The following is a 27,908-nucleotide window of genomic DNA, read 5'->3' on the forward strand; positions in this document are numbered from 1 at the left end:
TTTTAGTGTGAAAAGATCTTTATTTCAAAATAAAGAGCACAAGGTCTTACACGGCAGATAAAATTAGTGTTACTGCCCTCAGTGGTCAAGATTAGCAACTTTTCTGGCTTATATTAATTCGTCATGAACAACGGATGGACTGATTGGCCTGTAAGTGCAGCTGTATGGTCGCATGGTATAACTTCTTTTGTTGATCCTAGTGACGAAATTATTAGGTTCCACTTAAAATTTAAAATAACAGCAGCTTTTCCAGATCTAGTTCCCAAAATTGTATCCTGAACTCATCTGTGTAAGATCTTAAGTTTAAAACTTTGTGTATCTATATCATTATAATCAGTATTTCTGACAATCACAGCATAAGAAATTTAACTTTGGCTAACAGTTTTTCTCATCATGAAATCAAGTGAAATACCTTATGTTTGCTTTTTTCATAAATAGAAAATGACCAAACATTACAAATACTTTATTTATGTTTAGTGATTATATATACAAAGAATAGTCAATAAACAGGACTTAGCATTTGTAATACTATATACATTAAATTATAATATAACCCCTCCTACAAAAGCTATCTGTTGACCAAGATAAAAACTGTCTCTAGAGATTAAATACATTAGAAATTACAAAAAAAAAAAAAAAAGGGAAATGAGAAAGTGGTCTTCAAATGCTAAAAATCTAGAAGAATTCTCCAACATCTGCTCTCTTATCACGACATTTGCTTCGAGCTTTTGTTCGAGCTTTGAAGGCTGCAGAATTATATAAATGCTGAAATGGAAAAGAGGAAAATATGTGTGAGCCAATAAAGTTTTAGATATTCTTATAAAGTAAAAAAAAAAGATTATAATGTGACTATAATGTAAACAATGATGCTGATTTAGCAAAAAAAAAAAAGCGGGGGGCGGGGGGGGGAAGGTGGAGGGAGAAGTAAAAAGGCAGAAATCCCTACCCATCAAATAAAGAAATAGCTGTATAAGCATTTTACTTAGAAATCTGAAACCAAAGTGCTAGGAAAAAACTAAAGGCTGGAATGAAATCCTGAGAAATGGGAAAGGAGGGAGCAGGGAACTAACTTGCTCATAAACACTGAAGTACTACTAAAACTATATATATATATATCCCTGGTGGCTCAGTGGTATCAAGAATCCGCCTGCAATGCAGGAGACCAAGGTTCAGTTCCTGGGTTGGGATGATCTCCTGAGAAGGAAATGAATGGCATCTCACTCCAGTATTCTTGCCCAGGAAATCCCACGGACAGAGAAGCCTGGCAGGCTACAGTCCGTGGGGTTGCCACGGACTGAAAGGAAGGAAATGAACTAATTTGCCTTTAGACATACTTTATATGTTTAAAAGACACAAAGAATGAGGGAGAAGATTAACACATGATAGTTCATGACGATTCTGTATGAAAAAAATAATCAAACGTAAAATGTCAAGAAAATTTTTTAAATAATAAAACCAATGTTGTCAAATGTGTGTTTAAGAGCTACATGCATTCATTCAACACTGAAAATAATTAAAACCAGTGGAATAATTTTGGAAGGTAATTTGGCAATACATCTCAAAAATCATAATCAAGCTCTATCGTCCCATGCAAGGACTTTATCCAAGAAATAATCCAAAGGAGAAATAAATGTAAAAATATTAGTATTTATTAGAAAGTTTTACAATGCCCAACAATCAATTATATACCCATCAAAGTGATTAAATATAAAGATTTTATAAACATACAATAAAACAATTCACATCCACTGGGATGGCTATAACTTAAAAGGAAAATAAAAACAAAAAAAGATATTGGTAAGGATGCCAAAACTCTCATATTGCTAGTGGGAAGGTAAAATGCACTGCAGTCATTGTAGAAAACAGTTTGGTGGTTCCTTAAAAAGTTAAGCAACAGAATTACACATGACTGAGCAACTCCACTCCTAGGTATATACCTAAAAGAAGTGAAAACAGGTGTGCTAATAAAAACTTGTATGTATTTGTTCAAAAAAAGCACAATTTAAAAGGATCAAAAGTGGAAACAAGCCAAATGTTCACAAACGAAGGAAGAGATAAACATGTGGTGTATCCATACAATGGAGGATTCTTTGGCCACAAAAAGGACTGAAATACTGACCACCCTACAACATGGATGAACCTTGGCAACAACATGCTAAGTGGGAAAAAAAAAAAAGTCACAAAAGGTAACATTATGTAACTCTCTGTCTGTGAAATACCCACAACAGGTAAATCCAAAGAGAAAGAACGCACCTAGTGATTGCTTATCAGCAGCTGGGAGGAAAGAAGAGTTGAACAGACAGTGAATATTTAACGAATCTCAGTTTCCTTTTTGAGGTGACGAAAATGTTTCGAAACTAGACAGTGGTGATGGCTGTGCAACACTGTAAGTGTATTAAATACCACTGAACTGTATACTATATTTTATGTTATATGAATTTTACCTTAGTAAAAAAATAATAAGGATTTCTGAAATGTTATGAAATTCTCCAGGCAAGAATACTGGAGTGGGTAGCCACTCCTTTCTCCAAAGGATCTTCCCCTCCCAGGGATTAAATCCAGGTCTCCTGCATTGCAGACAGATTACTGCTGAGCCACTGGGGAAGCCAAATAATATTAATCACTATTTAACGTTACAAACTCTCTAAGCACATTTGTTCTCCTCATCTGTAAAATGAATCTGGTACTTACTAAGTTTAGGCTCAGTCATCAGATATGAAAGAAGCACTTTTGTCAATATTTATCCTTAAATATATAAACTTCACAGAACAAAGAGAAACAGAAAATGAAAATAGTTTCTATGTTAATAGGATTATGGATAAAAATTTAACTCTCCATACTCTAAATGGACTAAAGTTTCTATACTTACTAGTCCAGCTCTGTTTCAAACACCATGGAGAACTAAATATAGTTCACAGACATAGCTAAATGCCTGTCACCTGGCAGAATCAAAGCTTTGGCTCCACTTCTGTGCATTCAGTCCTCTTGAAAACAAAAACCAAACCTACCCTTTCAAATCGAGAAATCTTCATCGTCTTCAATGCAGCAGCATCGAGCATCACTGGGGGTCCAAGTTCAAATACATTGCGAAGGAATTCATTTGACTTAAATAAGAGGCAATAAGGCTCAGTATTAAACATCAGTTTTCTTTTTTTTTACTATATAAACTGAATTCTGGTTAACAGAAGTTATGTGGAGTTTATAAATATGAACGTATGTCACTTATTTTCCTTCTGTTTCTCAGAAGACCAAATTGTTTTCCAAGGCCCCAAATTCAAGAAAGCTATGTCAAACTAGTTGCTTTCCTACAAAGATGTCAATAGTGCTCCAACAGTCAAAGAGATGCCCCAAGCTGACACTATACAAAAACAATAAGGACAGTTTCATATTTATTCACCTTAACTTTCAAAAATAAATTTGCTATTGTGCATAACATATACTGAAAACAGTCTGTATATTCAAACTAGTTTCAAAAGCAGTGAAGTGAGGTACATTCAAAACTACTCTCTAATTTAAAAGCAAACATACAGAAAGGATGTCACCCCCTCACCTGTAAGTGGTACTGCATTCCTGATCCGAGAATCTCCTTAAAGGTGTCATATGTATGTTTTTTGACCCAGCAATCAATATACATCCTTTCAGGACCAAATTTAACAGTTTCTGTTGGAAAATCCCGTTCCTAGTCAATAGAAGAATAAAAATTTTAAGAGGAACCAAAATGATCTAAAGAGATCCTACATAAACACAATTTCTAAATACACATATACATGTTGAAATGAATAGTATGGTTTAAACCAATACCTCCATCCCTGAAATATGAATAGACTAGAAAGTAGAAGTACTATCCTACATAGAGAGTGCAGAATTTGTCTAGCTGCCATAGACATGGCAACACTATCTTGTTGTGAATGTTTTTTTCATTTCAAAAGCACTCAGCAAACTTGCTGAGAAATTCAGATATGTGTAGTGGTTTAGGACTAGGGGTAGGGAGGCTTATAGGACAAGTCAGAAAGACAAGATGCCCCCACAAGCCAGTGGTGAAATTAGGGAAGCAGAAATCTAGGAAAGGAAATAAAGACAAATGGTGTTAACTAACAGACCAACCAAAAAGGAGGAGGAGCAACTAGAGGGTTGAGAGGGCCTTTGCAGATTCTTATTAAGAAAATGAGAGATAACATTTACGATTTCAGAGATGGAATAATTTTGCCAGAAGACAATTTATAAAGTATAACCATGGGGCAAGAAGAGGTAGTGGTGGAAGTGAAATGGAAACAGGAACAAATACAGCATACGGTTTTCCAAATGAGCAGAGAAGAAATTCAGAATACTGACAGAACTTGAGACAATAACAAAATAGCTGCTCTATATTTTAATAAATCATGAAAAAGGAAGAGTTACCCACATGGTGCAGTGGTAGAGAATCCACCTGCCAATGCAGGAGACTCAAGAGACGTGGTTTCCACCCCTGTTGGGAAGAGCCCCTGGAGGAAATGGCAACCCACTCCAGTATCCTTGCCTGGGAAACTCTTTGTAGAGGAATCTAGTGGGCTACAGTCCATGGGTCAGACATGACTGAGTGACTGGAGCACGCACACACACCCAGGAAGGGAGGAAGTGATTTCCACACAGACAGGAGAAACAAAGCGATGGGATCTGACTGGGCAGGACCAATCCAACTGCCTTCCCCACGTCTGTTTAGTCCCCACCTCTCTCAGCAGACACAGGCTCTTATGTAATAATAAAGATGGTGAATTCACATGGATATGCCACTCCCTGGCTTGTGACTTTGGCAAGTAATTTAACCTGTTTGGGTTTGTTCCCTCGCCTGTAAAGGCTATCTATACGTCTACCACATAGAATTATTAGAAGTATAAGCATGTCTGTGAAGCACATACAGTGCTTGGGCTGTTACAACAGCTCAAAACAACAACAAAAAAAAACAGTATGATTCTATTATTTCAGCATTTCTTATTTCAGAAAACAGAGACACCAGGAAAGAACTCCCTATAAACTCATGGGTACCCTTACCTATTCCTCTCTCTTAAATCACACAGGCCTTCCTCCCCAGTTCAAGGCTAATCATTATTCTTTCAATGCCTCTTACCACAAATCTTTCACTTTATTTTCAAAGGCTCCTTTCTCCATTGATTCCTTTCCCCATAAACTGTCTCTAGCATTTAAAACAGCAAACTCTCCCACAGTCCAGTAATCAGCTCTCTTCTTCCCATCACAGCCATGATTTCTAAGTCAAGACGCACTATCTCCACTTTTTCACCTCCCATTCACTTTTCAATCCACTTCAGTCTGGCTTTTCTCCCATCATTCTACTGAAGCTGGTCTTACAAAGGTCATTGTGGTATTGGGAGAAGACTCTTGAGAGTCCCTTGGACTGCAAGGAGATCCCACCAGTCCATCCTAAAGGAGATCAGTCCTGGGTGTTCACTGGAAGGACTGATGCTGAAACTCCAATACTTTGGCCACCTGATGCGAAGAGCTGACTCATTGGAAAAGACCCTGATGCTGGGAAAGATTGAGGGCAGGAGGAGAAGGGGACGACAGATGATGAGATGGCTGGATGGCATCACTGACTCGATGGACATAGTTTGGGTAAACTCTAGGAGTTGGTGATGGACAGGGAGGCCTGGCGTGCTGCGGTTCATAGGGTGGCAAAGAGTCGGACACAACTGAGCAACTGAACTGAATGACCTCCTAAGGGACAAATTTCATTGACACTTTCCATTCCCTCTCTGGATCTACCCGCAGTGTTGGCCCTCAAAGACAGCACAGTACAGTGCATTCAGACTCCAGCTTTGCTACTTCCTGTTTTTTGACTATTCCTCTGGTCTCCATTTTTCCTTAAAAAGATAATTGTACTGTTTAAGACCTACACTGGGACCAAAACAACAAAACTGTATGTCAAAGTACCAACATATCAAATGTTTACCAATTTAATACATGAACTTCAAAATGGGTTTTTGGATGAAAAGAAATGGTGTGGCAAAACAACCACACCCCAAATGGACCATTCTCTGCACCAACTGAACAAGAGTCAACAAGGAAGCAGAGTCCCTCAAAGAAAGCTAGGTTTCAATATAAGAAAAGAGACAAGATCACTAAGCAAGGCTCTGAGACATGCAGGTAGACTGAAGCTGAGCTGCAGGAACAGGGAACCAATCAAAGGGCAAAGAAGGAACAGAAATTCTGAGACGAAGAAGAGAGGGTGGGAAAGGCCTGCTGGGGGGAGGTCACCAGAGGACAGAATTATGAGGCAAACACAGGGCTTTCATTTCCATTGATAGCAGAGGGGGTGGGGGTGGGGGGGCAGAGGGAGGAGACAAGAGGCCTGTTAAAACTGGTTCACATCGAGATTTCACATGTATCTTTCTCAGGAGAGTCAGTACTTTCTACCATGACCAGCCTGGGCTGAGGGACCTGTCAACAGGGTCTGTGGGATCCTACCGACCTTAAAGTTTGTTACCCAGAGAGGACCCAAAAAGACAGAAAATCTGAAATCAGTTATAATCCAGAAAATCTACGACATGTCATTATTTTATCTTTTGGAGGCTACAGGATCTAAATACAGGAATAGTTTATTTCTAAATTCCACTCAAGAAAAATGCTTATTTGGGGATTTTACCACGCTAATTATAAGACCAACAAGATGCTTAGTATGTATGTATGTCTGTTCGAGTCAGGGTTTTTTTTCTTCCTCATTTTGTTTTTTAAATAACATCCTGAGTAAACATAAAGTATTATCTGAGTAAACATAAAATATTATTATAAAGCAGTTAGTATTAACATTAAACAAAAATTTAGATCACAGAGGACCTGTATACTAATTTATACCCTAGGTTTTACTTTTTTTAATGTAAAATTAAAATGAAGAGAGTAGTTCTTAAGCAGGCTACCTAAGAATCATTGGAACACTTGAAAATTGGATCTGAGTGGGGCTTTAGTATTTTCTTTGAAGTTCCCATTCTAAAATTTCGTACACGTTACACTGAATGACTCTTAACTAATATTCTTGAAAGAAATGCCCTATTAACATTTATCGAAGAAACTTATCCTTAACCATGCACTATAAGCCCTAAAAGTTTCTAAATCAATTTATTTGCCAGGTAGGCTAAAGCAGGTTAGAGGTCTACAGAAAGGATTCAAGCATCAGAAAATTATATGCTGGGTTTTATTATTTCGGCTTTTAGCACCTAGCTTTCCCAAGGAGTTCACAAAAGTCTCTGCTTAAAGGTACTGAAGGATAGGCAATAATTTACTATTTACAAAAATAATTCACTATTCATACAATACTAAGTATCTATGTGCTAATGATAAGCACCAGGTCTTAAATGATGGCAAGTACACCAAAGTAAAGTACATTTCTATCACTATGAATCTTTTTTATCTTTTTCAACATCAACAAAAGGAAAAAAATAAACCGTTATAACATCAGAATTAATTTTTCCTTTGTTTAAAAAGAAAGAAAATTTTTTCATTTTTGTTGTTAAAAACCTGCTCAGTCTTAAAATGAGGAAATGATTTAGCTCAAAGGTGAAGTTCAATCAGCAAAATCACCCAATTGACAAGTCTGGCTTAAAACAATCTAATTTCAAAAGAATTAATTAACTATTAAAGCATTAAGAAGCCTACCTCTACCGCCCTCAGGATGTCTCTGAACACTGACCGCTGCTTCCTCTTGTCTACCTTGGCCCGGTGCTTATTTCCATCTGTAGCCAAAGTCCTAAGTATCTGAGTTAAAGACTCCAGGTCTTCATAGAAAAAGTCCTGGTCAGAAAAACACTTATTAACAGGCAAAAATTTAATCCAGAAATACTGTCTACAAGATGATACACTACCACCAAATAATGAACATTCCTCTTCTAAGTATATCCAGATACATTCAACCAACACTTACTGTGTTCCCACTGTATTCAAGACGTTACTGGGACTTCCAAGTTCAGTGACAGTCAGATACACATAAATCAATACAGTTTCCACCCTGTGGTTCCCCAGGCCCCAAGGCACATATTCCCAGAACTCCAAATTTCTTTATACCAAAAGGGCAAGCTATTAGTAATGCTTTTTAAAGTTCCTAATTTCCAATTTACTGGCCACATTTCAAATAAGCAACCAAGTATTTACATCAGGTGTACAACTCAAGTGACTAAATTATTTCAGAAAGAAAAATATTTTAATTCCTTTTGGAGGGAAGCCACAAAATATATTACTATTTGCTATGATCTTGAGTTAGTCAACTTAAGGCTTCTTTATTACAGTTTAAATGGCTATACTTTTAAGAAGTTTATTTTGGGTGTTTTTATTCTCTAATTAAATTTTACAACCACATTAAAAACTAAGCGATGATTCAGAATTATTCAGTTGACCAAAACGAAAGCAGACAGAAGGTGAGACATCTCCAGCTCTAGTTATTAACCTTCTTTGCATTAGTAGTAACAATCATTTAACTTATTCTATTAAAACAAGAAAACTCTTATCTCAGGCATTCTTCACATTGTACTGTATATATTTATTAATTGTTTCATGCCAAAAGGTACAGATTAATTTCTGTTAATGCCTAAAATGAAAAAGATTATTATACTCATGGAAAATAAGCTTGAAATCAACATAGATATTAAGTACGCAAGTATTTTCTTATTGTCAGTATTTCAGAGATTGTATATTCTTAACTGTTCTAACAAACGTTTTCTTGCATGTTCTAATTCAACTTCCTATGGCTGAATTAGCTGGAAATGACACCTGTTAACAAGACTTTCATCTAGAAAAATGGTTACAAAAACTGAAAAGCTATTATTAAAACAGTTCAATGTTATATTGATGTCTGTATTTATATTTCACTAAATTTGATTCCATCATAACAAAATAAGAATTGTTTTACTTGTAGAAACAAGTACATTTTAGGGACTAACAGTTTCCTACTTATTTCACTGGCTATTAGTTCTTTTGTACTATTCTCAAAAAAAAAAAAAAAAATGTATGGAAGATTCAAACATATATATGGGAGAATACACCAAAAATTAACAGGACTCTATGCATTACCGTAATTTGTTCTAAGAACTGGGAATCACTGCCAGTGGTTCTCAAAAATCTTATCTCCCAGCAGACATTTTTTTAAACAGAGGAATCTGATATAAAAAGGGGATAGTTAATACCACCCACATCTCGTAAGTTTACTGTAAGGCCTAAGTAAAATATATTTATATATTCTAAAAATACATAAAACACAGTACATAAATATCCATTATGCTATAGTTCTTTTATGATACAGCCTGTTTCAGTATAACAATTTAAATGCTTCCAACAGGTCTACAGATAATTATTTCATACTAAAACAACAGCTATAATAAGTTAAATGGTTTCAAAAGTTGAGAATTAAAATGAAATGAAACCACAAAAAAACTTGTGTTCAAGTACACAAAATGAGATGCTGATGGCCACAAAAATCATACCCTGAACTAGTATCTTCTATATAGTAGTCACCGGAGCACTGATTGTAAACAAAATGAAATAAGCTGTACTAAGTGTTAAGAAATAACCATAGGGAAGCCTAACATTAAAACAGAGTTTGATCCCTCCCCACTTCACTGCAAAGTGCTGATTACTATTTCCAGAATGGTTTTATCTGACTACTCAACTACAAAGACTTTTATTCTTTTCACTCCTGCTAATTGAGGCAGAATGTCTTTGTCAGGGTATGGAGACATTTTTATATGGGCCAGTTATCCTATAAAAATCAAGAAGTGAAAAACATGTGATTTAAGGCCTAGGAAATGTGTTTTGAGTCCTCAGATTTTATATCCACTGTGTCTCTGTCCTGAAGCACTGCCCCTGTCAGCTTAGGTGGAAGATGGAACAGGGAGAATTAGGGATGGTCTGAGAATACTGTATTTTGGTACAATTTCCTGAATTAGTTTATCACATGGCCCTCAGACTTATAATTTTACCCACTAAATAGTCCTTCTCTTAGTTTAAGTTGCACTAGAGAGCTCCAAGGAGAAGGCAATGGCAACCCACTCCAATACTCTCGCTTGACAAATCCCATGGATGGAGGAGCCTGTTAGGCTACAGTCCATGGGGTCACTAGGAGTCAGACACAACTGAGCGACTTCACTTTCACTTTTTACTTTCATGCGTTGGAAAAGGAAATGGCAACCCACTCCAGTGTTCTTGCCTGGAGAATCCCAGGGATGGGGGAGCCTGGTGGGCTGCCATGTATAGGGTCGCACAGAGTCGGACACGACTGAAGCAACTTAGCAGCAGCAGCAGCAGCAGCAGAGAGCTCTAAAAAGGCTACTGCTAGACTACTAGCAAGGGGGAAGTGACATGCAATTCAGCCAACAGTGCAAGAATAGCTACCACTTACACTGTACTTGGCAAATGTTCCAACAACTCATGGAATGGCTACCCACTCCGGTATTCTTGCCAGGAAAATCCCAAGAACAAAGGAGCCTGGTGGGCTCCATGCAGACCCAGGCATACAGTCCAAGCTGTGGGACATGACTGAGTGACACTTCCATGCACACTGTACTTGGTACCTGTTCCAACAACTTGTGAGGTATTAACATTTCCACCTCCACTTTAAAGGTAAGAATAGGACTTCCAAGGTGGTCCCGGGTAAGAATCTGCCAGCCAGTGCAGGCGAGTGGCTTCAATCTCGTCAGTGAAGCGCCCACATGCTGCGGGGCAACTAGCTGGTGCACCACAACTGAGCCTGCGCCCCCTGCAGCCCACCTGCCCAACTAGGGAGGCCCGCCCACTGCACCAACGATCCTACCGACCAAAACTAAGACCCAAGGCAGCCAAATAAATGAATGACTAGTTTTAAAATAAATACAAAACTTACTTATCAGGAATAGCAAACAAACACTTAAGTTCTGTTTTATAACACAGTTCATTTTTGTCATTGACAAGGATTTGGTCAAATTAAACATGTCTGAGTGACTGCTCTTGACTATCACATATGATTTATTAAGTCAGAAAAGGTTAAGATATGCAGGTGGCAATACTATCTGCATTTATGCAAATTTAAACAAATTCAACATATATAATTTAAATTGCATCATTAGTTTACTTTTAGGATGCATTTCAAAGGAAAAAGAAAAGAAATTACCATTTCTAGTCAGTAGAGGAATACAAGGTTAAAAACTAGGACATCTGGCTTCTGTGCCTTGAGGTTAAGGAGCTATTAACTAGTTCAATAAAATTAAATTGATCGCTAAACTTGAGTCCAGCTTCTCACATACGGAGACTCATTAGCTACTGATAGTGTAATAACTTACTTTTAATTCATACCAGCTATCTTTCAAAGTAAGGAGGGTGGGCGGGGGGCAGCCAAACACAGGCCAAGAATGGAATGTGAAAAACCAAGGCAATTCAGAACATGTATTAATCTTATTTAGAATTATCCACTGTTAACTAACATCTTTAATTGCAGAAAAGCGTCATTCCAGAAAATAATCTTTCTCCTTAAATTGACAAGCAGCTAGGAAGTAACCCAAGATTCACAATAGAGGTCACAAACCAGGGTGACCAACTGTTCCATATAGCTAGCCTAAGATAAAGGGCTCCAGGACATAGGATTTTTCAGTGCTAAACTTGGAATACCACCAGGATGGTGGATCATCTCTCAGTCACCTACCACAAACTCAAATACCTCCAAAAGCAAAATTGTGGTATTTAAAAAAAGAGATAAGAAAAAAAAGCAACCATGAGTGGCCAGTGGTAGAGAACTACAAAGCACATGTCCCAGGCTAAAGGGACATGTTTATTTTCATCTGTGGCTTAGAAAGGACTTCCCTGGTGGCTCAGACAGTAAAGAACCTGCCTGCAACGTGGGAGACCAAGATTCCATCCCTGGGTAAGGAAGGTCCCTGAAGAAGGAAACGGCAACCCTTGCCTGGAGAATCCCATGGACAGAGGAGCCTGGCAGGCTATATTCCATAGGATCGCAAAGAGTCGAATAGGACTGAACAAATAACACACTTGGCTTTGAAAAGTTAAACATGATGGTAACTAAACTCATCTGACTTAATCCCAAACCTACACTGACATCATATTTCATCCATTTGTCTGACATTTATTATAAGTGCCTGAATTACCTTAATGTGTCTCAGGTCTGAGAAATCCAAGCAGATCCAAAAGATTATACAAGACGACTCTCCATGAGTAATAAGAGTGTACTTAAACTTCAGTTCTGTAGGCAGCAATAATTAAGTATAATGAACTACACTCAAATACTGCTCTACCAACCAACCACTATTGGTTTATGCTCTTGTTACGTATTACATCATCACTGCCAAGAAGCAGGACAACCAACCATTAGGTTCTCAAGTGGGCCATGCTCTTGAGTTATCATCTAATTCTTAATTGTGAGGGTAATGACAGAATAACGGTTCTTGTGGCATTTTTACCCAACAGATACTTACACTCTCCATTCCTCTGGCCAATTCAAACAGAAGTGCCAAAGATTCACCAGCAGCTATTCTCATGTTCACATCATCAGAAGAAAGGAGACTTGGAAGTTTATGGAAATGCCTGGAGAACAGCCAGTCATTACTATGTGAACACAACCAATTATAATCAATAAATGTTGTTTTTATAAAATAAGAACAAAAAATACATACACCTCAAGCTTTTTCTTCACTTCATTGATTGGGCATATGGTCAGTAATAATGTCCATGCCAGAAGCGAGCTGATATGAAGTGCTGTATTAGGGGTGCTACAGATAACATTAGTGTCTTTCTCTTTGAGATAGGACTTGGTGAAGATATTTTCCAAACACTGCAGAGTTGAATACAGCTCCTAATGCATAAGAGCAGGAAATAAGAGTACCATCTTGAATGAGAAATGTGCAAATAACTGGATTCAAAAGGCTCTCTACTTACAGTAATGTCATCTGTGGCAATAAAACAGCAAACACCAAAGCAAGTTGCACACTAAAAAAAGCAAAAAATAAATCAGACATTAATTTTTGCCATTTTCTTATTAATTTTACATATTCCTGCTTTTATAATACAACGTGAAAAACTTATCAGCTACATGACTATGTTAGGTCCCAAGTATAGTATAAAAAGAAGGAAAAAACACAGTTAAGAGTTAAGGGAAGTGGGCTTCAGCTAAAACCCAGTAAGGTCTGCTAGTAAACTTAAGAATTCAACTTTAGCAAAGTTACTCCATTTCTCTTGGGTCTTCCTTCATTAATCCAGCAGATCATTTCAAGCCAACTCCAAAGATGCTTACTTTTTAAAAGAAAAGTTAAGATAAACCTAGACAGCATATTAAGAAGCAGAGGTATCACTTTGCCAACAAAAGTCCGTATTGTCAAAGCAGTCATGTACAGATGTGAAAGCAAAAAAGAACTGATGCCTTCAAACTATGGTGCTGGAGAAGACTCTTGAGAGTCCTTTGGACTGCAAGGAGATCAAATCAGTGAATCCTAAAGGAAATCAACCCTGAGTATTCATTGGAAGGACTGATGCTGAAGTTGAAGCTCCAATACTTTGGCCACCTGACACAAAGAGCCAACTCATTGGAAAAGACCCTGATACTAGGAAGGATTGAGGCAAAAGGAGAAGAGGACTGTAGAGGACGAAATGGTTAGATAACATCGCTGACTCAATGGACATCGATCGATCTGAGCAAACTCTGGGAGATGGTGAAGGGAAACCTGGCGTGCTGTGGTCCATGGGGTCACAAAGAGCTGGAAACAACTGAGCGAGTGAACAACAAGAAGACATCCAAGATTTCCAAGGTAAAACCTACCTAATAAAACAGACTCAGTATATTTATATATAATCTACTTCTAACATTATAGGAGCCATTAATTCTCAGAACACTTGTGCTAATTATATAAAAGCAGGATTTGAAATTTATAAGGCTTTATTACTCTTCATTTCCCTTTGCTCCATACGTTATCACTAAAATGCCCTCATGTTGTTCCAAGTATCACTAAGGTGTAAGTCTTTAAAGGCATCATTCACATGCCCCCAGTTTCAGCTAGTTCTGTTTCAGTACTATGAGGACACTTGTAATATTAATCTGTTTGTTGCCACTATTTTATTCTCATTCAGCTCAGTTCAGTTGTTCAGTCGTGTCCGACTCTTTGCGGCCCCATGAATCACAGCACGCCAGCTAAGTTGACGAAAAATTAGACACTGTTAAAATTCTAAAGTAACTGAAGCATTATTCTCAGTAAAAGAAAATTTCAATATGTAATCCTCTCCTAAGTAAGCAGCAGAAGCCAGGACACATTTCCTAAGAGAAAAAAAGTAGGACTGCCTTCATTTAATAACGATTCCTTCTCCTAATATGCAGAAGAATGACAGCATTTTGCTTTTTTAAAATTCACAGCAAGAGTGAGAAGGATGAAGAAAGTACCTTGGATGATCATAACAGCTCACATGCAACCAAAACTTAGTGATCGCCCCAAATACCTGATCAATAGTGTTTTCCGTCAAACATTTCAAACACCCCTAATACTCCTGAGCAGTTTTAAAGCGGCAAGAAACTAGCCGAAAAGAAAGAACAGAAAGGTAAAGAGATCACTAACTACTGGGGGGCAGAGATTCCTATAGTTACCAAACTCCTACTCCTTCTCCTCTAGACTCCTCCCAGCATCTATGTATACAGTTGGTAAACCAAGGAACTCTCAGCAGAAGTGACCTGCCTCTGTCCTCCAGCTTTCCTTATCTCACTACCACAGCTGCCATTTGAAAAGAACCTAGACGTAGGGCAGAGCTGCAAGATGGATGTGCCGAGGGATCTTGCTGACTTGACTGGGCACTGATACGTACAAGAAATAAACTTTTATTAAGCCACTAAGACTTCAGGGTTTACCTGATAGAAAGAGTAATGTCATTAACCTTGTGTGCATGCACGCTAAGTTGCTTCAGTTGTGTCTGACTCTTTGCGATCCTGTGGGGTGTAGCCCACCAGGCTCCTCTGTCCATGGGAGTCTCTAGGCAAGGATAATACTGGAGTGGGTTGCCATGCCCTCCTCCAGGTGTTCTTCCCAACCCAGGAAAGCACCCAAGTTTCCTGCGGCTCCTGCATTGCAGGTGGCTTTTTACCACTGAGCCACCAGGAGAGCCCATCATTTACCTTAAGTAACACTAAAGAGGAGGCTAATAATTAGTATTAAAAAGTTTTAAACAAACTGGTTCTCTTGCTAGAAAAACAGCTTAAGATTCAAATTCACTAACAATAAATTCTTATGATCTACTAAGACTCACAAGATTCTTAACATCCATTAACATTCAAATCCACTTCCTAAATCCACTAAGACTGCCTCATATTTCTGTGATAAAGCAAAAGATGTTGTGTGTGATCATTTAAATCACTTATTTAGCATAACAGAATCCAACAACCAACTCCTCCACCAAAATTCACAATCTTACGTATGTAAGTGGTAAATATCAGTTAGAAAATGAAAGCTTTTCCAAACCCCGCAAATCAGATGAATATTTCAAAAGTCAGAATTCCCTACATCAACCAAATCCACCCATGTAACTACAGCACTCAGCTCTTTCATAAGGACTTTTAGGTTAGAATTAAAACAGCAACAACAACACTCCATTACATTTCTTAGAATAAAAAAATAACTATACACAATAAACATTGTCTAGACCATTTGTTTAAGCTCCAATAAAAAGTGGGTAATCCTAAATAATTCAACATCGCACTGTACTTCATATAAGCACATGATCTTCAATTTCAAAGATGTAGAAATCTGCTCTATAAGGGATGTTCTATTGAGCATCAGAAAATTTAAGACAAGAACTGTCATATGAGTCTGCTCACTAAAAAACAAATGAGAATAAAATGATAACAAAAACCTTCTATATTTTTGAAGATGCTATTTTCCTAGATCATTATAAGGTCTGAGTATCATGCCTAGATAGATCTATAATTTAAAAATTCTGTACTTACAGTTTGCCTGGCCTGGATACTAGCTGTTCCATCACAAATTATTTTCTTCAGGATTGGTCCAAGAGTCTTTAAAACCTCTTCACTTTCAATTCCAGGGCCCAGCTGAACACACAGAACAGACGCTAATGCTGCAGCTGCTCGCTGCTCATCACCTTTACCTACAGGAGAAGTCATCAGCAATTATGACAGACCATTTCCAGTAGACTTCTGAAGGCAGCAATTTCCCAAATCTGTTCTATTTCAAAACAGCATCTACCAATTATGAAACTCAAAGTATGCTCAAGGCTTTGGCATGACCTATAAATCTAATGAGGTTAAAGAGCTCAAACTCTGGAAGCAGGCCACACTTGAATCCTAGATCTATCACATACTAGCCAAATGACCTTCAACCAATTATTCTTATTCTCAAAACAGTTCCTCATCTGTAAAATGGAAATTAACACCTATTTTAAAGAAGAGTACTGTTAACAGGTCAGCAAAATAATGTATTTCAAGCTAATCTGACTTTTTAAGTCCTTCATGAACTCACAGAATAGTGTGCAAATAGCCCTTGAAATAACTTGTCAAGCATTTCAGATGTACACAGCCCATCAGGTAAACTAAACGCTTCAGGGCTTTCTTCCACCAATATTGTTTTAATAAGCAAGGGATCAAAAACAGGTATTCTTGGGAATTCCCTGGTGGTACAGTGGTTAGGACTCCACATTTTTTCATTCACTCTTTCATCAGGGAACTAAAGTCCCACAAGCTGCATGGCACACCCAACTATAAATAACAGAGTCTTTAAAACTATATAAATACTTTAATATAAGTGATTGAGTGAGTGAATGATGTCACTCAGTTGTGTCTGACTCTTTGCAACCCAGTGGAGTGTACCTGCCAGGCTCCTCCATCCATAGGATTTCCTAGGCAAGAACACTGAAGTGGGTTGCCATTTCCTTCTCCAGGGGATCTTCCTGACCAGGGATCAAACCTGGGTCTCCTGCATGGCAGGCAGATTCTTTACTGTCTGAGCCACCAAGGAAGCATGTTAATATAAAGGTAAGTGTAAATTAACTCTCTTGAGAACTGTATACACCAAAGGGTTTGCATAAATTTTGAATTTAAATTATTTGATAAATGTCTATGCAGGTTGTAACGAAATTTTAAAAGGTCTGGTCCAACTACCTTATAGGATACAGTTTCAATATAAATACTTTTAACAAAGCCATTGTAGTATCTTAAAGAAGCTGGCTCTGCTATCAACTATACCAATAACAAGTTATATAACTTTAGACGAGTCTCGCATTTCCTAGGCCTTTCATCTCTCTGCACCGTGAATGGTGGATTAGACCAAAGGTTTCCAAACACCCATTCTTGACAAAGCTTTCACCTGAGGGAAAATGAGAATAAAGACAAATGTTCTTACTTGGCAAAATAATTAAACTGGTATCGCCAAACCTTTTTTTTTTCTTTCTTTTTTTTTTTTTTTAAATTTTACTTTACACTTCTGTATTGGTTTTGCCATATATTGATATGAGTCCACCACGGGTGTACATGTGTTCCCAAACATGAACCCCCCTCCCACCCCCCTCCCCACAACATCTCTCTGGGTCATCCCCGCGTACCAGCCCCAAGCGTGCCATATCCTGCATCGGACATAGACTGGCAATTCGATTCTTACATGATATTATACATGTTTCAATGCCATTCTCCCAAATCATCTCACCCTCTCCCCTCTCCCACTGAGTCCAAAAGTCCGCTATACACATCTGTGTCTTTTTTGCTGTCCTGCATACAGGGTCATCATTGCCATCTTTCTAAATTCCATATATATGTGTTAGTATACTGTATTGGTATTTTTCTTTCTGGCTTACTTCATTCTGTATAATTGGCTCCAGTTTCATCCATCTCATCAGAACTGATTCAAATGTATTCTTTTTAACAGCTGAGTAATCCCCAAACCTTTTGAATTCTGGCATTTTCTAAAACTGAAAGTCTTTGATAATACTAGACTTAATCTTTAAGGTCTCTCTTTATTCTTAAAAGTTCTTTGATCATAGAGATCCTAATATGAATTCTAGAATCTCTATGCAAAGTTCAAGAATTCAAATATTCCAAGGGATATTCTGAAATGATGTCACTGAAAGTATGACCAATGTTTTAAATAAGAAAATGAGGTAATTATGATACTGTTTTAATTTTAGAAAAATGAAGTAGGATGGCTTTTTAAATAATACTTTTTGTTGACATCTGAACAGTTTTCAAGCCTTTGCTAGGTACAAGAGAATGGCAAACACCTCTTTTAATACAACTAAAGTTGACAATCCACCCCAATCTTTCCTAATTTCAAATGCTTACTACATTTTTACATTTTGAAACTAAAGTTTCAAAAGTTAACAAGTTTGATTTTGATTTCTAACAAGACTGATACATTCCCTGTCAAGTACAAGGTTACAAGAGTGCCGGGGCCAGCATGGGGAATCCTGCCTGTGGCAAAGGTCATTAGGAAGAGGGCCTGACAAAACACAAAGGCGGGATCAGGGCTCAGGGGTCCCCCATGGATTTTCTCGAGTATCTACCCCCAAAACCAGAGTCTGCCTGCTTTACTGTGTTATGCTTTCCACCTACTCTTCTGACATTAACAGGGGGCTGTCCCCCCACCACCTTTTTCTGGAAAAAGTTAATTTAGAGCTTTTAGATAATAAGTCTCCTGGGCATAATAAGAGTGTTTCAATCCAAAAACTCCTCTGATGGCTTTCTAGCCTGCCTGCCGGACTCATAGCTGCGCATGTGATTGTTTGCAGCCTCCCGACCGCAAGAGGCACAGGAAGCTTAAAACATCCTAGGAATGTAGGGGCTTCCGAGGAGTCAAAATCATTTAGAATAGGACTGATTAAGGGTTTCATTTGTTGAGCCAATACTTGCTGCCAAATTTTCATTATCTTTTATTTGTTGATATAGTTGGTAGGTAGAAAAAACAGGTAGTAACCCTGGCATTAGCAACATTAGATCTTTGAGTTAAGTACTTTCTTTGTTATAACCCACTGCACCTTTGTTCTACAGGAATGTAACTTTATTTAGTACTTTGAGGGTGATGCAGACTGAAGAAAAAACACTTCAAGGGAAAAAGAGTTTTCTGGTTGATAGACATTTATCTAGGAAAAGAGCCATAAAAATGTTAACAGGCCCCCTGGCCAGAAGATGATGTAAAACCACCTGGGACCTTTTGTATACAGGAAGGTATGCAAGAGGAAAGCCTGGTCTCATTTAGGGTCGGGACTGCCGCCCCTGCATAACTCTGCATATTCCATTATTTCTTTATGTACAACTTGGGGTATATAAGCTGCCTTTGAAAATAAAGTTGTGGGTCTGGCACTGATGCTTGGCTCCCCCATGTCATTCTTTTCTCCCTTTTCTGGCTGAATTCCCATCTGGAGTGTGGAGGCTCACCGTGTCTACTTATTTGCCCTGGCTTCTAAGACCCATGCGAGAGGGAGCCCAAGGCAGGGCACCCTCCGCTATTCAAGCGGGTGCCGGTGGCCTACATAGACGGTGCAAACTCCTTGTCTCAGTTTTATTGGTTCTCCGAGTAAACCAAGTTATTCAGCCTCTTTTCCGCACTAATTTTCCTACTACACTATTCTTTCCTAATCTCTCTTTATATCTCTGAGTAAATAAGTCTTTCCTCACCAACTCCATCCCTGCTTCAAATTCCCTGGATCTACCGGGGCTGAACCCCGGTACAAGAGTGAGCCAGACTTTTAGTGCTATTAACAAATGTTACTGCACAGAAGGTAGCAAATTCCTTTTAGATTCTGTGACTATGTAAAGTAAGGACATTACCTTTTTTCAGGCAGCGCTCAATGCTATCAGTTAAAGTCATTCTTCTTTCCAGAATAAATTCATAGAGCATCTTTGAAGCCAGTGCATTTTTAATACTTTCAAGGGCTGCCTGCCTTGTTTTCGCACTATTTAAAACAAAATATAAGAGAAAGAAGATACAGCTGGAGTGCACCATCAGTCAATGAGACTTGTAAAAGCCTAGTTTCCTCTAAATTTTTTCTATTTATAGATTTTTTAACATATAATTTTCATGTTCACACCATTTTTCAAATAATAATTTAATTTTCATCTACAACTCACCCTACTACATATCATAGCAAGCATTTTTCTGCTTATTCATTTAATAACCACAACATTAAATGGCCACATAGTACTTCATAGTTTCAGTGTATAAGGCATGTTCTTCTACATTACATATTCAAGTAAAGACGTATTTTTTTTTTTTTTTTTAACAGTAAAAAAGTCCAGAGATCCTGTTTGCATCTTCTGGGGTTTTTAATTCCATTTGTTTCAGTTTGGTTCCAGAGTTACTGTTAAGTAAGAAAATAATTTGGCTTTAGTATCTCTCAATAGCTATCCTTTCTAGTTGAAGATTAACTTTTAATTCAACAAATACACTTCAATTATCAAACACAGATATGTGCTCTTATTCTAGAACAACAACTAATCTGAGTCTATTAATCTAAATTCTACTGGCATGTTCCTATCTACATTAAAAGTCCAAAAGCACAAAAAACTAAAATATCCAAAGTAAACAAATCAAGCTTTAGGAAAACATAATGCTCAAAGAAACAACTGCACATATTTTATATAAACGGTGGCTGATCAAAATCACCCAGAATGAAAAGAGCTTCCAGTAATTCCCACCTCTTATCCAGGGTCAGGTCAATGAATCCCTTCAACTTATACTCTAAGTCTTCTTGAGTTCCTTCCTCATCAAGGACTTCTGGCCCTAAGGAAAAACAAAACCAACCACTGTCATTTAAACAGAAAAAAGTAGATAGGGAAAAGTAATAGAATCATTAGCTACAAGAATTCCTCGACCTAAAACATCCTTTTATCTAACATCGCAAATCTAAACTGAAAACTCATACCATCTTCAGCAAAACTGGAAGGATCGCTGTAACCACTGCAATGGCTCATTGTTTCAATCGAAGCATCCTCATCACTAAAAGGTTGAACATTTCGATGCTGGCCACCTAGTACGTAAAAGAGAGTGGAGGTAAATGATTTTGTTGTCATATATGCAAATACTAAACTTGGGAATTTTAAAACTTACTTAAAAACAAGCCAGTAATAAAAACCCAAACTTACTTAAGAGATTTTTTTTTAACAAAAGAACATATTTAAATATTCCTAATATGTCAATTCACCTACTATGTATTATTTCAGAGCACCAAATATTTACAATATACATCAACTGCAGAAATATATCAATCATCTAGTATGTGACTGTTTTTGGTTAAAAAAAAACAAACAGTATTACGGATAAAAAAACTACTTCCCAATTACTTCAAATCATGAAGACGATAAAAATAGATCAACATAAAAATAAGACAAATATATTTTCCACTGAGAATAACATTAACTGGTGAATGGGTTAGTTTTTAGGTTACGCATATCTTATACAAAGCGAAATTCGAGGAGTTGTGGGATGGTAGTTTTAAGTAAGACAATTTGAATTGAGAGGATCAAAAAAGTTTAAGATAGAAGTTTTAGGTGCTAACAAGTGGATCCAACATGGCACAGAAAATAATGACAGCAAGTGGATGAAGTGACTGATCACTAAAGAACTACAGTGTTGGTAAGATGTGTAAGAAAATACAAAGAGCTCTGACGGACTATCTACATGATACCCAGTGCAGTGAACTACAGGAGTTTTGTTCCCAAGTCATGGAAGACAGAAGAGCTGAGAAGTCTTGCGAACTAGCATACAAATCACTTAGGTGGCAGGACTATGAACTGGTCCTCGAGCACTGCACAGAGGCCCTCCTTCCTCTTACCAGCACTCTACGGTGGACTTCACAGGGCCAAGTCACTGGAGAAAGCATCTATTCAAGAGTCCTCTTAACAGAGTTGTCTCATGTTTGCAAGTAAAGAATTATAGGCAAGATGCAAGTTGATAAAGATTGTTTAAGCATGGTGTGCTTAAAATTGGGAATTTGCTTTGAAGACTTTGAACAATGTTCAAGACTTGACTTTTTTCACATGCCAATTTCAGAAATGACTACAGCATTTTAAAAACCTACTTTACCGTAGTGACTAGTGACTAAGCTGATGATGGCTTTCCTACTATGATGGGTGCACACGTTAACATTTGTTTCTAGTCACTCCCTTGGGAAGACAGATAGTGCTCTTTTAAAGTTTGTATATTTTTGGTCAATTAAGAGTCGAATTTTAAGACCTTAAAAAGATGTTTTGGTATTTGATATACCATAAAAAGCCTGTTAGACAAATCACGATCAAAAGAAAGGTTCTAATATACCCAAAAGTTTTAAAATATCAGTGCTATTATTAAAAAAATTAAAATATTTTTTTAAAATAGAATCTTCCTCTCAATTTCATTAATCTAAGGAATAAATCTATATTCCTAGTCACTGTCATTTCTAATTATTTTTGTTTTGTGGGAATTTCATATTAAGAGAAAGATTATTCAGTCATCAATTACACTGAGCACTAAGTTAAAAGAAGTCCCCAATTCCACCCCAAAAGTGACCATGAGTCACCTGATTTAACTCTGAGTTCCAATCAAAAATTGCACTAAATATCTTAGATCCCTATGTTCAAGAAATCTGTATCATTTAATACATCTTAAGAAAGGCTTCGCAAAAATTCTGAGTATAATTAAGCCTGTTGCTGTCTTTTTTATAGCTTTAAAAAATCAAAACAGAGATGAGGCTTCAGCAGATTTTTAAATCAACACAGGAAGCAAGTAGCCTTCAAATCTGCTTGCTCTCCAAAAGAGAATAAAGTGTGCCAATCAAAGAAGTGAAGTATAAAGAATAAGCTATGAAGCCAAGACACCAAAACTTCCTAATCATAGTGCTTAGGAAAGAATAAACAAATCAACAAAGACCTATGACATCATATTCTATTTTTGGATCTGTCTTCATGTGTTTTCATGATCTGAAGTCATGGCAATAGTTGAGTCACCTGCTTAACTTTTACTAATATTTATTCACAAATCATCTTTTATTTTTCACATTCAGCCTATTTTTAAACTGTCAAAAAGTGTTTCCTATCCAGGTGTTATTCAGCTCCCTTCTCTAAGTTTCAATGATTTCCCAAAGTTCAAGGGGAAAGAGATTATTTAAAAAAAAAAAAATCAAGGGGAAAAAACCTGTATGAGTATCTAATATATAGGTCACACTCACCCACCTTGTGATCCTAAGTACCATTAATGAGGTGGCCCTTTAGACACATTAAGTCCTTACTTCTTAAAGGGCTTACTAACAAGGTTTTGTTCTTTTCTAAAAATGCTCTCTTCAAAATAAGTGCTATGAAAAACACACACACTTGAACAACAGATCAATTTTATTAGCTTCCTGGACCCCCTCCACTAACTTAAAAAGTATTTAAATGGAAAACCCCAAACGATAGACAGAAGTTGATTATTTATTGGTTGTACATGTGAAGATTTCATATGAATCCCATTTCTTCTACAGATGATATTTTAAAATACCAGTAAGGTAAGAGACTTTTAAGTACAACTTTGTGAAAATTTTCCATCTCTTCTACTCAACTATTATTTATTTGAGTAAGTAATATTCAGGTGGAACCAACTTAACCTTTTCAAAAAGTAAATGTCACCCTCAAGCCCCAATCAGAGGCAAGCATAGCTAACAAGTTCTAGTGTAAACGTCCAAAGATAGTTAAAGCATGTATAGCTTTATAAACTATCAAAGAATTGTTTTCCTGCTGCTGAAAAGTCACAAATGAGAATTTCGAAGTAAAATTTGAAAGGCAACCCCCCACTGCCTTCTGAGATTATTCTCTAAGTACCAGGAAGGAAGGAGGCTGGACAGGAAGCTTCAGAAGGGAATAAATGTTCCTTAGCGAATCAAGGAGGCCATTACCATTTTCAAAACGACTTTAGCTTGCTCCATCTCTGTTTGTTTCAACAAAAGGTAAACTTGAAGAATTAAAATTAATACGGACTTTCTAGACAGAATTTAAATGTTTACTTCTGACGAGAAGACGAAGCAGAAAGGTAAAGAGGTATCAATTCACACAGAGCAACTAGATGTATTTTATATTTTGATCAAGAATGAACTTCCGAAAGCAAACATTCAATCAAAATAAAGACATAAAAATGGGGGGGGGGGCTGCACCTTTAATTCATTTCTACTGTCAATTATTAACTATTGAATACATGAGAGCAAGTTTTCATCTTGCTTTTTAAATATCAGTTTCCAATTCTTTAAAAAAAGACTGGCCTATTTATTTGCTAAAGATCAAAGGCATATCATTCTGAGTGTTAAAGTGGCAGCTGTATTCACAAATATATATGGCTAATAGATTCGATGTGATAACATCTGAGGTTATTTTAATATTTAATTTCAGAGTTTCAATAAAGCAATTATTAAGTGAGATGACTTTACCAGGGTTAACACTAGCTTTCAGTATGGTGTGTCTCGTTGGAGTTTCTGCTTGATGTCATTTTTTTCTTAGCCGTATAGTTAGGACTAAAAAATCATTAATTGAGTTAAGCACCTACCCATCCAGGAAAAGTTTTGACTTTGCAAAGAGGAATCCAAAAAAAAAAAAAGAAAAAAACTAACTAAACTTTTGGCTAACTGCAATCTGAGCTCCTCACCACTCCCGCCCGTTCCGGGCTCCCAGCGGAAAACCTACAAAATACAGCACAAAGGAGCACGCAGTTTCTGGCCCCGGGAGTAGGAGCTGGCTTCGACGGGTCGCCCGAGAGCTGGGGGCTCGGGATTTGTGCGGGTGCCAGATAGAGGTAGGAGCAGAGTATACGCCGGGACAGTGGACTCCAGCCTCTGGCGCCTCGGCCGGGCCAGGTGCACACGCGGGATGCACAGAAAGGCAGCCGAATGGGATGCCGCAGGGGCTCCTCTGCGTCACCCCGGCCCCACCGCGCAAGGCCGAGGCCGCGTGACGCAAGAGCCGGTCCAAACCCGCCGGACGTTTGGCATTCCCGAGAACTCCATGTTGGAGCCGAGTGGTCAAAGGCGACCAGTGACAGCATAGACAGAACTCCGAGCTCGGCACCACCCTCTATCAAAGAGAGCTCTAGAGCGCCAGTACCAGTCTCTGCAAACACTTCCTCTCCCGCCCAGCTCCCAGTCACTCCCAACCCCGACCCACTCTCAGGCGCAAGAACCCATCTACCCCTCTCCCCGCCCCGCGGCCGGTGCCCAAGAGTTCGGTTCGCACGCCAGATCCAAATCGCGCGAGGTTCGGCTCCCAGGGCACGCTGGGAAGCGTAGTCCGCCGGCCACGCCAGGCGCCCCGCCAACGCATACGTCTAGAGGAATAGAACTACAACTCCCAGGGTGCCCAAGGCTAAGGGACTCGCCAACCCGGCCGGTGTCTGGGACGCCGGCGGCGGGGATACTTTCTTACCTGCTGTCGCCGCCGTCGCTGCAGCTGCCCCTGAGCCGCCGCCACCACTGCCACCGCGGTGGGGAGTGTTCCGCTTCTTATTCTTCGGCATCGTGGGACGCCCGGTGCCGCCTAAACTCTAGCTTAGCGAGGATCAGCCGATGGAGCTGCACTTTTTACTCGTGCGTCTGTGCGACGGGCGGCTGAGAGGCGAGTCTTCGGCTAACAACAGAGGCGAGAAGCGGCGCGGGTAAGAGTGGGCGATGGCGGCAGCAGAAATCCCCGTGAAGAGCTGTGATCGGAAACGATACATGTTTCTCTCTAGCGCGGGAGCTAAGGCGGGGCAGGCGAGGCCACGACGCCTTAAGTAGTAGGACCGCCGCCTGTCGTCACCATCCGTGGGCGGGACTCGAACTCTCACTAGCCAATCCCCATATATCTCCCCACCAAAGGCCGACTTCGGGCGGGCGAAGGATGCTCACCACAGATCCCATGCCGCAAGTCTTCCAGCGGCGCCCGGGGAGCCGGTCTTCGTTCTGTGCTGAATTATGGGATATGTAGTCGGCCCCGTGGAGCCGCCTCCTAGCTCCTCCCAACTGGCTTTTCTGCGCACATGCTTCCTTTCTCGTGACCCATCCACTGCCTGCTGGCGGCCCAGCATTGGAATTGACGGAGGTGGCCGCCGGCGGTGAGCAATGCCGCGGGTATGCCACATGATGACAACCATCTTCCAAGTGGGAGCTACGCGATCCGCGTCACTGGTCTGACTCCAGAGACTCGCGTTCTTCTCTTTAACCTTTCCCTTGCTTGCGGCCTCTGCCCTGGCACAGAATCCCCTCTTTGGGAACGTTTCTGTGGTTTTAGTAGTTGAATTAGTTTAGCGATCATCAGTATCTATAACTGAATTGTGGTTCAGGGCTATGTGCCTCCCTTCACCTTCAAAAAGATGTGCCTTAATCTGCTGGGGCTTCCCAGATGGCTCAGCGGGTAAGGAATCTGCCTGCAACGCAGAAGACAGAGACTTGGGTTTGATCCCTAGGTGGGGAAGATCCCCTGGAGAAAGAAATGGTGACCAACTCCAGTATTCTTGCCTGGAAAATCCGATCGAGAGAGGACCTTGGCAGGTTACAGCCCTTGGGATCAGAAAGAGTCGGACACCACCGAGCTCAAGGCACATTGACAATCTACTTAGTCGTGTAGTTCTTGTATTTCTCCTATTCTAGACTAGAAAGATCTGGCGACTTAGATTTCTATGAAAGAATCTGTCCTTTGACAATTCTTCCTGCCAGTTAGGAGGTCAGTCTGGGGTAAGTATTGGGTTTGGGGACTTTAACAGCTGGTAAAACAAACATGAGCTATAAATACCAATAATCTCAGCGGTTTTTTTTTTGTTTTGTTTTATTTTCCAAGGTGAGTCTAAGATCTGTCTTCCTTGTTACATTTGTTACATATTTAGAACCTGTTATTGAGTTCATATATTATGCTTATGACAGACCTAACTCACTGACTCACTTCAATGTAGGTGACTCATCCCCCACTCCACCTCTCTCCTGAGCTACTTCTCTTATTTTCTTTTGAATGGCACGTAGCACATTTCCACCTGAATGTTCCATATGCACTCAATCCAGCTTCTCAAATACTCCGTTTCCCTCTCCCTGTCTTCCTTTCATGTCTTCACAGTTACTGCTATCCTCCAATATGCCCAAATTGAAACCTGGTTTCCCTAAAACAATCAGTTTCTCCATAAATCTCCTGAATTCATAAGCTCTTCTCCAATCACACATGACCTCAGTTGGTGCCTGGGTATTTGAAAGGATCTTGCTAGTCATTCCATTGGCATTATGCTATAATTATGCTATATTATCTATGATAATGTTGCCAAATTTATTGATATCTCCCCTATTTTACTAATTCACATGGTTTAGTAGTTCCTCAAAAACATTTTTGGTTACCATTACCAATATATTAAATGCCAGTCCTCTTCCCCTGGTCTGGACTCCCTCTGCAGCCCTATTTCACTGCTTCCTGGTACATGCCCTGTACTTCAACCACACTGCCCTGCTCATTTCCAGTACACACCTCTATTCTCTTACCTCCATTTTATCATTCATTGTCCAGTGTTCTTGTAATGCTCTTCCTCCCACCTTCACCTTAGAATGTTATTCATCTTTCAAGATTTAGCTCAAGTTCTACTGCCTTCAGTTACAGAAAGACAAATATCATATGATACCATTTCTGTGTGAAATCTAAAATACAATACAAATGAACCTATTTACAAACCAGAAACAGACTAACAGACTTAGAAAACAAATTTACAGTACCAAAGGGGAAAGGTAGACGGTGGCTAAATTAGGAATTTGAGATTAACATATAGACACTATTAGATACAAAATAGTCAACAAGGACTGATTGTATAGCACAGGGAACTCTACTCAATACTCTGTAATAACTCTACTCAGTACTCTGAAAAAGAATAGATATATGCATATGTATAACTGAATCACCTCGCTATACACCTGAAACTAACAACATTGTAAATCAACTAAACTCCAATACAAAATAAAATTTAAAAAAA

At 38.8% G+C, this 27,908-nt stretch overlaps 1 protein-coding gene across 1 annotated transcript; it reads right to left on the reverse strand.

The window, feature by feature from the left end:
- Positions 1-27,908, reverse strand: IFRD1 (interferon related developmental regulator 1). The gene is made up of 12 exons (XM_040260158.1): positions 25,355-27,908; positions 20,860-20,964; positions 20,633-20,717; positions 19,766-19,890; positions 15,941-16,098; positions 12,898-12,948; positions 12,636-12,814; positions 12,438-12,546; positions 7,645-7,779; positions 3,551-3,679; positions 3,009-3,104; positions 1-765 (listed from the first exon to the last, which is right to left on the reverse strand). The coding sequence occupies exons 1-12, from the start codon at positions 25,443-25,445 to the stop codon at positions 676-678; spliced, it is 1,353 nt and encodes a 450-aa protein (XP_040116092.1). The 5' UTR covers positions 25,446-27,908; the 3' UTR covers positions 1-675.

The sequence above is a fragment of the Oryx dammah genome, unplaced genomic scaffold (assembly GCF_014754425.2).
Source record: "Oryx dammah isolate SB20612 unplaced genomic scaffold, SCBI_Odam_1.1 HiC_scaffold_18, whole genome shotgun sequence".
Taxonomy (NCBI): Eukaryota; Metazoa; Chordata; class Mammalia; order Artiodactyla; family Bovidae; genus Oryx; species Oryx dammah.